The 15610-nt window shown below is 42.4% G+C and overlaps 1 protein-coding gene across 1 annotated transcript; it reads left to right on the top strand.

Annotated features, from left to right (window-relative positions):
* The first annotated feature begins 1613 nt into the window (after positions 1-1613).
* Positions 1614-9922, top strand: LOC109521001 (homeodomain-interacting protein kinase 3-like). The gene is made up of 21 exons (XM_019878580.1): positions 1614-1974; positions 2045-2236; positions 3847-4028; positions 4136-4259; positions 4360-4479; positions 4624-4692; positions 5553-5740; positions 5809-6087; positions 7026-7072; positions 7134-7197; positions 7293-7360; positions 7772-7847; positions 7933-7985; positions 8085-8142; positions 8617-8733; positions 8833-8867; positions 8989-9136; positions 9201-9263; positions 9511-9625; positions 9714-9777; positions 9860-9922. The coding sequence occupies exons 1-18, from the start codon at positions 1780-1782 to the stop codon at positions 9241-9243; spliced, it is 2058 nt and encodes a 685-aa protein (XP_019734139.1). The 5' UTR covers positions 1614-1779; the 3' UTR covers positions 9244-9263; positions 9511-9625; positions 9714-9777; positions 9860-9922.
* The last annotated feature ends 5688 nt before the right edge of the window (positions 9923-15610 follow it).

The following is a 15610-nucleotide window of genomic DNA, read 5'->3' on the forward strand; positions in this document are numbered from 1 at the left end:
GTCAGAGACAAAAACAGCTTTCTGTTTTGGCATTGCCCGAGGATACTGCCCAGTATTCGCACTGGAATTTACCCAAAATGACTGTTTACAGCCAGGTTAACCCCACTTCCTGTTCAGTTTCTGGCCTGGGTCTTGAATACTTTTTTGGGGGTCCTGGTGCATTGGACAGGTTCACCAAACTTTATGTCATTGGTGATATTGGTCCTAGGCACTGTTTTTTTTTTTACCTTTCCAGGGTGCACCAGTGAGTTAGTGCGTGTTTGAGACCCTTAAAATACTTTCAAAATATTTTCATCATAAAATATCAAATGTAGCATTTAGCTTTTTCCTGTTGGCGGCGGCAATCAGTCTTAGTGTCTGCTCCACTGACAAGAAGTTCCTTATGCAAATTCGAGACAGAAGCTGTCTGATCAAGTTTACCAGCAGACTTGATGTGGCGTAATGAGGTCACATGGCGATGTTATGAAAATGTGATGTCACTCATGCCGGGAGGGGAGGTAAATTAGAGACATGACACAGCTATGTGACATCATTCACTTTACAGGAGCCGCTGACAGTGACAACAACTCCTGTAAAAGTCATTTTTATCATGAAATAACATTTTAAAATGCTGAAGAAAATAGTTTGTCAGTACCCTCCTAAAAAAATTTTTAAGTGCCGCCAAAGGTGGATGTGTTTTATTCATTTGTGTCTGCCATGACAGGAAAATGGCTGCAGACCAGGTTAGTAAGCAATTGATAAATCGATCATGAAGGTTTCAACACCATCATGCATTGAAACCCCAACCCTGACTTCCTTTGTCAAATGCTACTTTGAAACAAACTCTATTACTGTTTGAAACCCTACTTTGAAATCATAATATTGTCTTGAAACCCCTGATTGGAACCCTAACCATTGTTTGAAGCCCCAACCATGGCTTGAAACTGATCCCTGACTTGGAACCCTACTTTGAAACTCTAGCTCTGTTTATCGTGAAGGAACACTGTCTTTCGACCCCAACCCAAGTTTGATACTAAAAACCAGACCGGTAGCACTCGTTTGAAACCCTAACATGGAACTGAAACGCAAAGTCTTACTTGAAAGTCCAACCCTAACTGAAATCCCACCCTTCTCTAACCCTAGTTTGAAACACGAGTCGTACTTTGAACCCTTTGTGACAAATCCTAAACCTGGCTTGAAACCATAACCCTTGTTTGAAACCCCAACACTGGCTTCAAACCCGAACCTGAAATGCTAATCCTAGTTTGAAACCCTAAACCTATCCTCAAACCCTAACTTGAGGCACAACCCCTGCTTTAAAAATCCTAACCTTGGATTGAAACTCTAACTTGAACCCATCAACATGGTTTTAAAGCCCAACCTCTTCTTAAAACTGTAATTTAAACCCCTAACCCTGTCTTGAAACCAAAAACCTGCTTTGGAATCCTAAACCCTGGACTGAAACCCAAACTTGACCCCGTAGACTTTATGGTTTTAAATGCTATCCTTGGTTTAGAACTCTTAAATCAACCCTTTCATGCACCCTCTGACCTGATGACATGATAAACTATCCACTGTAGTAACCGCTGTCACCGAAAAAGTTAAAAACCCAAACCATGGTTTGGAATCTTAACTGGAAACCTTAACCCTGGCTTGAAACCTTACCCTTTGTTTAGAAACCCATCCGAACCTAACAATCAGTTTGAGCTCGCTCTGTTACTGTACAATGTCGGTGGGCAGAAACCCCCTTACAGGGTGCAAGCCAAAGCCGTCACGTCGTCAGAAGAGGAGGCCATCGCCATGCGCTCCTCGCCGTGCGACGCCGACAGATACCTGAGGGTCCTCCACTCGCCCGCATCTGACTACCACATCCTGGACTTCCTTGGGGAGGGCACCTTCGGCGACGTGGTCAAGTGCTTGAAGACGGCCACCAGGGAGGAAGTCGCCGTCAAGATCTTCAAGCACATCGACGCCCTGGACACGTTTAAGAAAGAGGTGCCGAACATAAGACGTGATGGACTTCTGGTTATCGATGACTTTGATTTGATTTGATTGTCTTTTTCAGGCCAGCACATTGCAAACCTTAATGGATTTCGACACGGACAAAGTCAACTTGATCCAGTGCAAGAGCATCTTTGTGGACAGAGCGTACATGTGTCTCGAGTTTGAGATGTTGGACATCAACTTGTGGGATTTTATGAACACCAGACCCACCAAGTGCCTCCTTGTCAAGGAGATCCGACCCATTCTTCACCAGGTACACTTGCCTCCATCTAAACGTACGTCTATTGTAGAAGTCTTTGGAAGTTTGGTGTTTTCAGCGGCGGTGTGGTCGGAGCAGGCCTTCCGCTGTGTGGGTGGTCCAAAGAAAAACAAAAAAAAAAAAAACAAACAGATCCTGTTTCTAGAAATTTCCGCTTGATAGCTTTAATCTTGCTGCATGTGTGACAATGATGAAGTGGCAGTCAAGGACAGGAAAACTTCTTGCTAGAGGGCAATATTCCAACGTTGCTCAAATGTTAGTTGAGGACTCATGGGCGAGAGAATTTGCTGGCAAAAACTCCTCACGGAAGGGCTCACGTCATTCTGACTGATACCCGAAATGAAATAAGAAAAAAAGAAAGTGCATTGTGATCTTTCGGACACCATCTATGTGGCAAATGTCGTGGTTTTCAAAGATCAGCTCATGTCTGTTTTGTTTGAAAGTTCAACTTTCTGTTGAAATGTTGGAAGAGTTCTTTATTCCTAAACACAGATCAAACACAAACATTGTTTTTGAATTTGCTCGAGCGGAGGAGTACTGGGGCCACACGAAAAAGAGAATTTTACTGTGAGAAACAAGTCGTTGTAGTTGGAAGACTTCTTTATTCCTAAACACAGATTGAACACAAACATTGTCTTTTGAGTTTGCTCGAGCGGAGGAGTACTCGGGCCACACAAAAAAGAGAATTTTACTGTGAGAAACAAGTCGTTGTGTTTCGTTTGACCAAAAAATAAAGAAATAAAATAAAAAAGTCATCTTTCAAGAATGACTTCATTATTGAAGGGATAATGATTTTATTTTATGAGAAAAAAGTTGCATTTTTTCAGGATGAAAAGCGGGAATACTACAGCAATACAATGGACCCCCACATATTTGTGGTTTTGCACCTATGGATTCACCTATTCATGGATGTCTTTTTTCAATATTTTTAATTTCCCTGGCCATTTCCCCCTTGTTTTAATAATAAAAAACACATGCTGGAGGGTTATCAGTGTTTTTTTTAAGACAATTTGCATGTTGTACAGACCAGTAGTGGTCCACCGTAGTCCTATTTTTCAGGTTAAAAATGTATCATTGTGGAGTAAAATGGAATTTCGCAAAAAGAATTTTCTTTGACAGAAAAAAAATACAGAATTTAAAACAACAGTCTTGTAATGTTACATTTTTTTTCACGAAACAATTTTTTTGTTGTTGTTTTGAAAACGTGTTTTTATTGTTGTATCAGTACAACTTCTTTCTTAAAAAAAAAAAAGTGTTAGTTTGTTCTCAGAAGATGTATTTTTCTCCAAAAGAATACAACTTTATTCTCATCTAGATTGCCATTTGGGGGTTCGGGGTTTTGTGCCCTGTCGTGGCTTAAGCTAGCAAGGTATGCTAATGCGTATCCCAACGCTTCAACATTTGGGCCTGGAGTTATTTTTGCGATAATGTTACTTTGTTTTCGATACGCATTGATTTATCCTTGATGCCCAAGTATTATATCGGTATTTCTGTCCATCGTTTGAGCTAGTTTATAACCCCGGACCCGACCCGGTATATTTTTAAGCTAGCAAGCCAGGCTGGTGAAGCTATTATAATTGAATACCATGTACTCGTGTCTTCAGCTGGCCGTGGGCCTGCATTTTCTGAACAGTATTGGACTTATCCACGCAGACCTGAAGCCCAACAACATCATGATGGTGGAGCATGTCAACCGGCCGTACAAAGTTAAAATCATCGACTTTGGCTTGGCCCAGCACGTTTCGGAGACCAATCAGGGCCGACACTTTCAGAACCGCCGCTACAGGTATGCAAAGAATGTAGCTGACCTCCTTTTTTTTACCTGAGGGATTATGTTGAGATGTGGTTGACAGTGTATTTGCAATAGATAGCGATAGTTCTTGCTACTTTCAGGGCTCCAGAGATCATCCTCGGTTTTCCCTACGCGGAGGCTATCGACGTGTGGTCTCTTGGTTGCATTATCGCAGAGTTGTTTTTGGGCTCTCCACTTTTCTACAGCACCTGTGAATACGACATGGCAAGAAGCCCGCCCTGACCCACCCACCCCAAAAAATGTATTCCAATCCTGACTGCTCTGAAATAAGGTCTCTTCCATTTTTAACCTTTTTTTTCCACAGTTGAGAAAGATCGAGCACATCTTGGGTCATCTTCCACAAAGACTTCTGAACATTGGAGTCAACACGACTTATTTTTACAAGAAGGAGAGGGCCTACCAGTCATGTCACTGGAGACTAAAGGTATAAAGTCAACTCCTGAATAGCAATGAGCTATCAACAGCCTCCGATGTTTAGGCGGTGAATGGCTCAAAAGGTTTGGACATTTGGAAAACTTCCTTTAAGATTTCACTGCGTTTCTGACAGTTTTGTATCACTTCCCCGTAGACGCCCAACGAGTATGGCTATGTCGCCTGCACCGACAGTTTTATCAACTCTCTGGATGACCTTTGCAAGGTATCGAGCTTGGTTCTTTATCTTAATAGCGTCCCAGCAAAGAACACAGGATGAGAAATGTCTTTTTGCCCGAGTAATCGCATGTGGATGCTGCTGCCAAGGTGAAAATGCCAAACAGAAACAAATCAATTGGGGGAAGATTAATTCAGAGATATTACTGAGTGGGGTAAATGGAATGGAGCATTTGGTATGCTGCTGAGCTGTGTCAAGTTCCAGCACGTAACATTAGCTAAGGAACAGGAAGTGTAACTGCTTCAATTACGAGATATACTTTGACTCCGTAAACAAACACAGTGCAGTGCTGCTAATCCTTTGGCTAGCACATATCAGTGCTAGAGAAATATACTTTGACTCCGTAAACAAACACATTGCTGCTAATCCTTTGGCTAGCACATATCAGTGCTAGCCAAATGCTACATAGTTTGGTTGTCCGTCAAACATGTTCGCTCTTAGTCAAATTTGTCTTTGTGAATCTCGCCATAGCAGTTTGATTTTTTTGTTTTTTACATTTCATTTGAAATATCATTCAGTGTATTGGTGTTGACACAAAGCAAATTCTCGAAAGTTCCCTCACTGTACCAAAGATGACCTGTAAAACCAAAACGAGTTAAATCCCAAATAGTGTCATTTAATTGGACCTTGAATAATAAAAGCCACGACCTGCAGCAGATGCTGCTGTTAAACTTTTCTGTTTCTTTTCTGACCTCCCTTTGGTCTTCTTGGAGAAATAATTCAATCATTTAAAAACTGCGACGTCATACCTCACCAACCATAAATGAGGTGTGGATTTTGAAAAAGTATGATTCATGTCATGTTCGCATGTGTCTCAGTATTAAAGCTTGCAGTGTGTTCCGGTCCAGGTCAGACAAGTGGTCCACCTGTCGAATGAGGACACCACAGCAGAAGTCCAAGACCAGGAGGTCTTTGTGGATTTGCTGAAGCAGCTCCTGAGGCCTGACGCTGGCAAGCGACTGATGCCCAGTCAGATTCTCCAGCATCCCTTCGTCACCCTGACTGACCTTGCACACAGCCACGCCAACAGCTTCTAGTAAGTTCACGGCAGGAAACCGTAGAAGCCACTCCAGTGGGTTAAACACCTGATTTCTTCTGTTCAAGCATGAAACTGAGCTGCGAAATGATGCAGGCCTGTCAGAATCCAAGCTCTGGGACTCAGGTTGACACATCTGCGGCCTCGCACCACGCCACTCGTCCCACTTGGCAGATCCACCGGGAACATCCTGACATCGTGGGGATCTCCTCGGGCATCTCGAGGGGCCTCAACCTGGACAACCTCGACTCGGAGTCACACACGACTCTCTCGTCTCGGCTCCGTTTAGTCAACCTCCACAAGTCGCCAGACTCGCCTCCCCATGAAAACATGTGGCGCATGGCAGGGTAAGCAGCAGATTTTAACCGGGGCCCGATGTGGATTATTATATATATATTTTTTTTAGGATGATGCCAGTTCCGATATTTGGCAGAAAAAAAAGCTGATTTCCCATCAATCAGACAATTTAAAAAATATTTCGTGCGTAAAAATTTTTAGGGGTGTCACCAGGTGGCCTGGTGGTCCAGTGGTTAGCACGTCAACCTCACAGTGCAGAGGTACCGGGTTCAATTTCAGCTCCAGCCTACCTGTATGGAGTTTGCATGTTCTACCCGGATCTGCGTGGGTTTTCTCCGGGTACTCCAGTTTCCTTCCACATTCCAAAAACATGCATGGCAGGCTCTAAATTGTCCCTCGGTGTGAGAGTGAGCGCGGATGGTTGTTTGTCTCTGTGTGCCCTGCGATTGGTTGGCAACCGGTTCAGGGTGTCCCCCGCATACTGCCTGAAGACTGCTAGGATAGGCTCCAGCACCCCCCGTGACCCTTGTGAGGATAAGCGGATCGGAAAATGGATGGATGGATGGATGGATGGATGGATGGATGGATGGATGGGTGGACCTATATATCCCAATAGAGCATTTTCCCTTAAAATTCCATGAAATTAATGGTAATTTTCTGCCATCTTTGTTTCCATTTGTTCATAAAATACTATTTTGTATAGAAGGCACAATAAAATGAAACAACGATGCAGTGAAGTCCCCCCCCAACCCAAAAAAACAAAAAAAAAACAATTCCATGAACTCTTTCATGCGCTCTGTAACCTGATAACATGATGAGCCGTCCACTGTAGTAACCGCTGTCCCTGAATGGGTTAAAATAAAGTTTTAGAAACACATGTTTGTTCATCTGCGTGCAACATAGTAAATGGTTAGGGTACATCAAAACCCAACAATCAGAAAGGTCAACTTGCCAATGATTTTTTTTGTTGACAGCGTTTGTTTTTCAGAGAACCACAACAGAAGGAGGATCAGGAGTCAGTGCAGGAGCAAAGAGGTACGTTTGAGCTCACTGTTGGAATCAAAGTACGATGACATCATTTCTGATATTCCAACAGGGGCTTCCACCATGATGACCACCACAGTGGCTAAATCGGAGCCACCAGCGCAAAACAGCAACCAGTCAGTTTTTAGCTTTTTTTTTTTTTTTTTTGGTCAAGACTCTTTTTTCGATGTCTGCCCAATCCATAGTTTCCAACTTGCTTTTTTTTTTTTAGAGTGCTAAAAAGTACCAACCCGGATGGAAGACGGACCACTATCTCCAATGGTGACCAAACAGCTACGGGTAAGTCATATTTAGAAATTTGATGCCACCACATGTCGCGATCAATTAATCACAACCCTATGTAAAGTTGTATTTTTACATGGAAAAAAAAGTTAGCAGGAATTTTGTAAGAATTTTTTTATTATTTTTTTTAGAGCCAAAGTATTTTTTTCCAGAAAAACAAAAGTTGAAAAGAAATAATTTATTCTCAATATCATTACAAAAACAAACCATATTACCGTTAAAATTCTGGCAATGTTTAATTTAATGTTAATTTTTTTTTTAGTACTATTTATTTTTTTATTTATTCATTTATTTATTTAAGAATAACCTTTTACTCTACCTAGATTATGTCGGTACAGTCTAATAGCTGGCGAGCAAGTCTGATGAAGCTTTTTATAATTTGAACAACACGTTGTCATTTCCCCCCAGAAATCCCCAACACGTTTACTGAATCTGCAACCACCAGCATGGCCACCGCGACGTCTTCAACGCCAAGGAGCATCAAGTAAGACTTGGTCTTCTGTGTCTTATCGTTTTTCAGGAACTACACGTTTGTGCCTCATTCACCTTTCATGTCTTTACTGGTCTAGCAACGAGCGGGCGAAATGGAAGGCCAAGCCAGGAGGCATCCGCGCACCAAAAGGTTTGTCTTCAGTCACCGACTTGACACACCTCGAGAATATATCTTTGTGTGTGTGCGTGTGTGTGTTTCGTTTTTGCTCATGGGCGCTGTGTTCAGTAGGAAAAGGAAGATTGAAAAGGAGGAGACCGAGTTTGAGACCCGCACCAAACAGTTCGAGGTCAGTGTTGCGTCGCCTGACTGTTCTCTCTCACTCTCGTTGGGTTTTAATGGAATCCGGTTGAATCTAAATTTCTCAAATGTTTGTTCTCAAGTCAAAGCAAGGAATCACCCATATGTTATCTTGAAATCTTGGAAGTCGGGTCACTTTGCTCTTATCTCAAAGCAGCACGATCATTGAACTGGATTTAGAAAGTAACTGGGCTAATTGTTGCTCAGAAGTCGCCAACTGACGCCAAATTTTGTGTTACTTTATTTTTTCGCCCACGCAGCAGACCTACTTCCTGTTTACATTCTTTTTGCCTAGTAAGAGAAAGTGACATTACATTACAGTACGGTTGTAATTTTTTTTTTTTTTTTACTGAAACAGACCAGGTGAGACACAAGACATTGTTTACAAACCATCCGCCCAGAAAAAGCAAACCACAAACTTTCATTTTCCCATGGCTCTTCCCATAATATTTTATCTGTACAGGGACTCACCGGTAACAAAGAAGAGAAAAATGAACACAACACCGGAAAGTAGTAACGGGGCTAATCCCCCTGCCGCGAATACAACCCAGTCTACAGCGAAACCGACAGAGCGCATTGTGTAAGTATCAAAGCCTGTGACAGACCCACATTGTTGTATTTGGCATAAAAGCTCCACCCCAATCAAACATTACGCACTGTCATGATTATATCTTGGCAGGAAAACGAAATCTGATGGCGTCCCGACAAAAAGTAGTAAGTCAGTCAGATGTACCTCACTTTGGAGGAGGACCGAAGTGCAAAATTGTTTTATAGATTCTTCAAAAGTGCTTCCTTAGTCTGCGTAACAGCATCTCTTGACGTCTTTCCCCCCAAGAAACACCAAAGAGCAAAATGGCACGGAACACTTACTCAGCCTGGAGGAGGAGGACTGAATCCGCGCGTAAATTGAAGACCGATACCAGCGAAAGGGCCAAAGCTACGACCAAAACACAGACCCCTTCTGGGATTACAAACCGCAGTGGGTAGGTTAGAGGATGATGTGCACCCCTGGACTTAAGCGCGACCTAACCCGTCTCTTCACAACAGTGCGGATAGTGACAAGACCCAAAAAAAGAAAGACAAGACGTGACGGTGTCCAAACACTTTGTTGTAAGTCCAGCAAACTTTTCAGGGGCGATTTTTGATATCATTTAAAGATTGTCTTTCATTCATTAGCAGATCGCCTTGATAGGGTCGCTTTGCTAATTAAAGTATGTTCTGAGACGTTTGCTAATTTAACATTGTCACCAATAGTCTCAATAGGCTCGCTTTACTGTAAAGTCACCAGATAACCTCGCTGGGTTTGGCTTTGCTTGGATGACAATGTCACCAAACTTTTTTTTCGACTACATTCCAGACCTTCCCAAAGAAGAGAGGAGTGGTTTCACTTATTGTGATCATAGTCTGGTCCGGCAGAAGATCAGAACCTAAGGAGGCGACCAAAGCAATAAACCCGGTTGGGAAAGGATATGGTATTAGGGATTGAACGATTGTATACCCACAGTTCATGATATATCCTTATTTGTTTACATACAGTATATATATTTTTTGTCATTCCAGAGCTGTTGATGGCCCTGACAGAGTCACAACAGAAAGAGAAGATGAGTTCCTGGTGGAGGTCCAGGTATGACATCTCACAATTGGCATCCTTAAGCAAACTTGAACGACCTAACTCCAAACTCACCTCTTTGTTTTAATCTGTCCAGGTTTCGAGGCTCAGCCTGAAAGCAAGGACTCTTCAAATGATACCGATGGGTACAAAAAAAAAAAAAGGGTACAAAGCACTCTGAAGCTCCAGAATGTTGATGGATTTGTGTTGCATCCCTTTTCGGATGCATTGTGTTCAGACAATCAGACAATCGATCATAAACGGTCCTAAAACTCACCGCTTATACACCAAAAGTGAACAGAGATCATTTTCAGGTATCTGAAGCAGATTAGACTTCTTGAGAGTAAGATGGACTATTCTACACAAGGATCAAGGCAGACATTGTAAGAGGATGTGTCATTGTTTTTTTTTCCCCCACCAATACATTTACCAATAAAGCAAAAAAAAAAAAAACACAGACTTAAAACTTTACACGTACATAAATAATACAGAGCATGAGACAGTGTTAGAAACAGTGAGAAAACAACACAAATGGAATACACAGTGGCAACATAACGCTAGCAACCGCAATAAATACTTTGTATATGCACACTACATGAATAAAACTACACTAGTAGTAAAATCTCTTGACATTTAGACAAATCGGAGAAATAACATACAAGAATTCATGACATGTGTTTCTTGAAACCAGGTTGGGGAACAGTCTCAAACAAAGAGCAATAGTTTAGCCAACTGCTAACTACAACCAGCTAAACTAGCTAGCAAGTAATTACTTTAGCGAGCGCCAGGCCAGCCAATTTTCTATTCCGCTTCATTAATCGCTTGAATCACGGCTTCAAGCCCTCGAAAAACTACCAATTTTACAATGAATGATCATAAAGTAATTTTGGCAATCTTTTTCTAAGAACAATACATCTGTTTGCGGTGTTGACTTTATTGGATGATGCAGATGCAGGTTTCGCCTGCGGGATTAGCGATTTTGGAGTCCAATTTTGTACACTTGGTGTTTTTTTATTTATTTTTTGGGGCGGTCACTCAAGATTGTTCTGGCTTTTTTAACAACAAATTTATCGTACACTTTTATTCTCACTTTACCGGGACGTTGTTGCGAAATATCTACATGACTAAATAGTTTCAAATGAAAATGAAATACCTAATACTGTAAATCGTGAACACCGTTTTCTTCCTCTATTTCTCAGGACAGCCAATCAGCGACGAGCAAACGCGTCAGAGGCCCAGATGGAGAAGCCTACACGCAGTACTTTAAAATACCAGCAGATGGCACTAAAGAACTACGAAGATTTACCCACACTTGCTTGTTCTTATTTATTTTTTTGAATGCGTGCGCGCTGCATCTCTGTGGCTGATGCAGATTAAAAACACTTGTGAGTTGATTAATTTAGTTTGTATAGTTACGTTTCGTATTTTGTTACTTGAGAACTTTAATGACAGTGATGGTGGTGGTGGTAGTGGTCACTTTGTGTCCAGACATGGCATAAGTAAGTCGATGTTGTGGCTGGTTGATGTCGTTTTGTGTCTGGCGACAGACATCAGTAGCAGACATCTAAGGGAAAGAAAACAAGGAAGCAAAATGGGGGTAAAACTGACCGTGCGCTGCTGGACACACGACAGACATTAGAGGCGATGCTTTGTCGTGGCAAACTAAGTGTTAAAACGAGAAATTGTTTCAAAAACGGGTTTCAAAGAAGGGTGAACGCATTCAATTTGGTTTTGAGGCCAACTCAAGATATCAAATTAGGGTTAAAGTTGGCCTCAAACCCTAATTTGAGTTTAATTCTTGTTTGAAACCCGGGATTTGGATTTCACGTTAGGGTTTCAATCCTGGCACGGATTTCAAATTCGCATTTCAAATCGGGATTAGGGTTTCAAGTGAAGAGTTTCAAGATTTATGGTTTCAAATGAAAAATTAGGGTTTCAAAACAGGGTTATAGTTTAAAGTTCAAGGTTTCCCCATCTTAAGATTTCAAGTTAAGGTTTGAGGCCTGCTTTGGCTTTGAAGGTACGGTTTCAAAACAGATTTAGGATTTCAAGTGATGGTTTCTTATTAGGATTTCATACCTGCCGTTAGGAATTCAAGTTAGCATTCCATGTCAAGGGGAAGGCTTCAAGTTAAGGTTTCAGGTCTGTGGTTTGATTTCATTCAAGGATTAGGGTTTCAAGACAGATTGAGGATTCAAAATATGTTTCAAGCCTGGGCTAGGTTTTCAAATTCAGATTTCAATCTTGGGTTAGGGTTTGAAATCTGACTGAGAATTTCAATTATCAGGCTTTCAAATTATGGTTTCATACCGGGGGTGCGGTTTAGATTGAGTTTACAAAGCCATTTTAGGGTTTCCTATCCTGGGACTAGCGGCACCATTTGTCAAACTGCTGACATTGCATCTTTGCAGGCCGCATCTCAGCATGACCACCCCCCAGCCCTCCGCCAAGGAAATCTTGTTTTTCGCCACCCTTGCTACTCCGCGCCTGACCTCTACAACAGCAAGTAATGAGGATGGCGACGATTGACAAGCTATTGAAAACGTTCTCCTCAGCGCAAGAATGTGAAAACAAACATTCGAAAGCACAAGTGTGTAGTTCAACACCGCTGCGCGTGGCACTCGCATGTTTATTAGCGAGCAGCAACACATCCTGTCAATGATCAATTTCTTTAAGTTGCCTTTTCTCACTATTTCCTGCCCGCACTCTCTTAGTCATGATGATGCTTTCGGGATTAATTTTAAGAAAGCAAATCCATTAAAAAAAAACAAAAAAAAAAAAACAATCTGGGTGAAGTAGGTGTGTCACTGTTTGCAGATTTTTATGGCTGTACCACCGCCATGGAAACGTTTGTTTTAGTTGGGCCTGAGCAGCCAAACTAATCCCGCCAACGCAGCTGCCCGGATTACCGGTGCGCCTTGACCTTCGTTTTTATTTTTTAAACCGTGCTCTTCCCTCGGACAAAAGCCGCCGGCCACCTCACCTGCCGCTTGCGATGGCCTGATAAACGATAAACTGCTAAAAAAAAAAAACAAGGGACAAAAGTCTGATAGCCATCGGTGACCAGTTTCATTACACTAAAACGCATTGTCACTGGAACGTCACACAGCAGTAAATGAGGGTTTGAAGTCAAGGTTCAGATTGGCAATTGGGTAATTAATAAGGAATTCCAGCCTATGTTATGGTTTCAAATTAGGGTTTGAAGCTATGGTTATGGTTTCACAGACAGGTTGAGGTTTCAAAATCGGGTTTGAATAAAAAGTTCGGGATTCAAGTTTGAGTTCCAGACCCAAGTTCAGGTTTCAAATTAGGGTTGGAAGCCAAGAGCAGGATTTTCAACAAAGATTTGTGCTTTAAAGTCATACTAGTGTTTTAGTAAATTTGGGTGTCAAGATGTGACCACTGTTTAAACGCAGGTTAGGGTTCCGTTTTCAAAGAAGGGTTTGAAGCCATGGTGGGCGCTTCCAATTAGCGTTCGTGTCGAGGTTAGGGTTTCAAATAACAATGGTTGATTCCACTTTTTTTCAGACCGTTACTAATATGAGTATTCATTCTTTGAGTACTCACTGATGCCATGTTCCGACACCTCTAGTACACAAGTGTCTAACTCCGGTCACGCAGTGGAGTTCCAACTACTGCCAAGGAGGACTTGATATCAGATTTATTGTTTTCTTATTTATTTCTTTTTTTTATTTTTCTATTTCTTATTTATTAGGGTTTCAAACAACCGAAGACCAGACTTTGGTGGGTGCAGAAAGCCGTCTTCCTTTGCAGGGTTCTTCCTGGTGATTAGGCCGATGTGCTCAGCGTGCAGTCATGTGCCGCCCTCGCGCTCGAGCGACGCTCGCTGAGGATTAGCGGCAGCACGCGCGATTGGTCGCAATGGGCTTGCCAAATGGAAGCTGAAAGATGTTTTGTCTGGGGTGTACCTGACCGCTCGCTTGAAGTCAACTGGGATAGGCTCCACCACACCCGTCATGAGAAAACTCTGGGTTGCCCTAACCCGATGCGGGTTTGAAGTCAAGGTTAGGAATTTCAAACAAAAAACAGAGCTTCAAATCTGGATTAGGGTTTCAGTTTAGGGTGTGGAAAGGTAAGGGTTTCAATTTCAGCCAATGTTAGGGTTCTAAATTTCAAATAAGGGTGTCTTATTTGCATTACGGTTTCAAGTGAGTGTTTGAAGCCAAAGAGATTGCTATCACAAAAAACTGGGCCTCAGATGAAAATATCAAATCTGCTTTAGGGTTTCAAATGAGGGTTTTAAGCCAGGGTTAGGGTTTAAAATCAGGGTTCAAAGTCAGAGTTCCTATTCAAAGTGAGCTTAAAAGCTAAAATTAGGGTTTTAAACAAGGGTTTCAAATCTATGTTAAGGTTTCAAATGAGGGTTTGAAGTCAAGGCTTGGGTTTTAGTTGTGTTTCAAATATTGTTTGGGTTTTAAATTAGGGTTTGCAATCTGGGTTAAGGTTTTAAATTAAGGTTAAAAAAAGATGAGGTTCGGGTTTTAAAAGCATTAGGGTTGAATTAGTCAGCAAAATCCCCCCAGTTTTTATGCATCTTACGGGAAGCGGCCATTTTGCTACTTCCTGTCCACTGCAAATGACATCACAGTACCTGAGGGCTCAGGTAACGACTGTCACGGCTCACCTGGTCTCTGGGTTTGGTCATGTGACGTTTGCAAGCTGAGCCCCGTGATGTCACCGAAGCCACAGTGAGGGTTTTAAACACAAGTCAAAAGCTTTACAAATCTGGTTTGAAGCCGATGGCTGCCGTCAGCTGGCTAAGTGAGAGCTCGACGAAGTGAACGAGGCTGTGGACTCTTTACACTGAAACTGACAAATGTCTTTGGAATCAAATTAGCCGCATTTAGCGTCACCCATTTCAGTGCACACAATGAGGACTGCGAGGGTGGCGGCCCCTCCTTGCCTGCTTTGCCACCCAACATGGACCTCCCCCAGGGAGTCGCCCAGCTGGAACTGTGTGGCTAATGGACTCATGAGGACATCATGACACGGGACTCGCAGCAGCCAGAGAACAATAAGTAGACACAGGGTAAGGCTTTTGCATTAAGGTTCTGGTAAAGGGGGTTAGAATCTAAGGTTTTAGGCCAGTGTTGGATTTCAAGTTAGGGTGTTGAGCCTAAGGGGCACAGGATCCCAACCTAACAGGACTACATGGACACAGATGTGGGTTTGGGAGCTGGGAGTGCGGGTGTTCAGCCTTGGTTTGGGTCGCAAGCTTAGCAAGGGCTTCAAACAAAGCTTAGGGTTTCAATTTTGGAAAAAAAGATTTGCAAATCATGTTCAAACTAGATTGAACTGAATAGACTACAAAGACGAGAGATTTAATGTTCAAATTGATACAGGATTGCCTTCAACAAATAATCCTGAACTTGGAATTTGAGGATGGAGTCCAAGATGGGGTGGGAAGACGTAGCGTTGCTCCTGTGCCACTTGTCAACACCCGAACGCTTTAAGCTGTCACGCCTGCGCACGTATTAAAAGATTATGCGTCGCGCATGGCGTCCCGCACGCCGCATAAGGGCCTGCTTCTGAAGGGGGTCCTCAGTTCACAGCAAAGGTGTGTATGTGTGTGTGTGTGGGCACACCGAGGCCCTTGTAAGGAGAGAGCAGGATGACACAACTATCCTGTTCGGATCTGGAACGGCAGTAAGACTAGTGGGTTAATTTGACCCAGGACACGTGGAAAATAACTGTTAGTAACTATGAAAAAAAAAAGGGGCTTAAAAAAGGCCACATCTTCCGGTTCGGGTCAAATTGACCTGCTGACTTGGAAAGAAGATAAAAGATCCTTTTGGAACAACAAATGAAATTAGGAGATTCATCCAAA

This window comes from Hippocampus comes, unplaced genomic scaffold (genome assembly GCF_001891065.2).
Source record: "Hippocampus comes isolate QL1 unplaced genomic scaffold, H_comes_QL1_v1.1 scaffold315, whole genome shotgun sequence".
Lineage (NCBI taxonomy): Eukaryota > Metazoa > Chordata > Actinopteri > Syngnathiformes > Syngnathidae > Hippocampus > Hippocampus comes.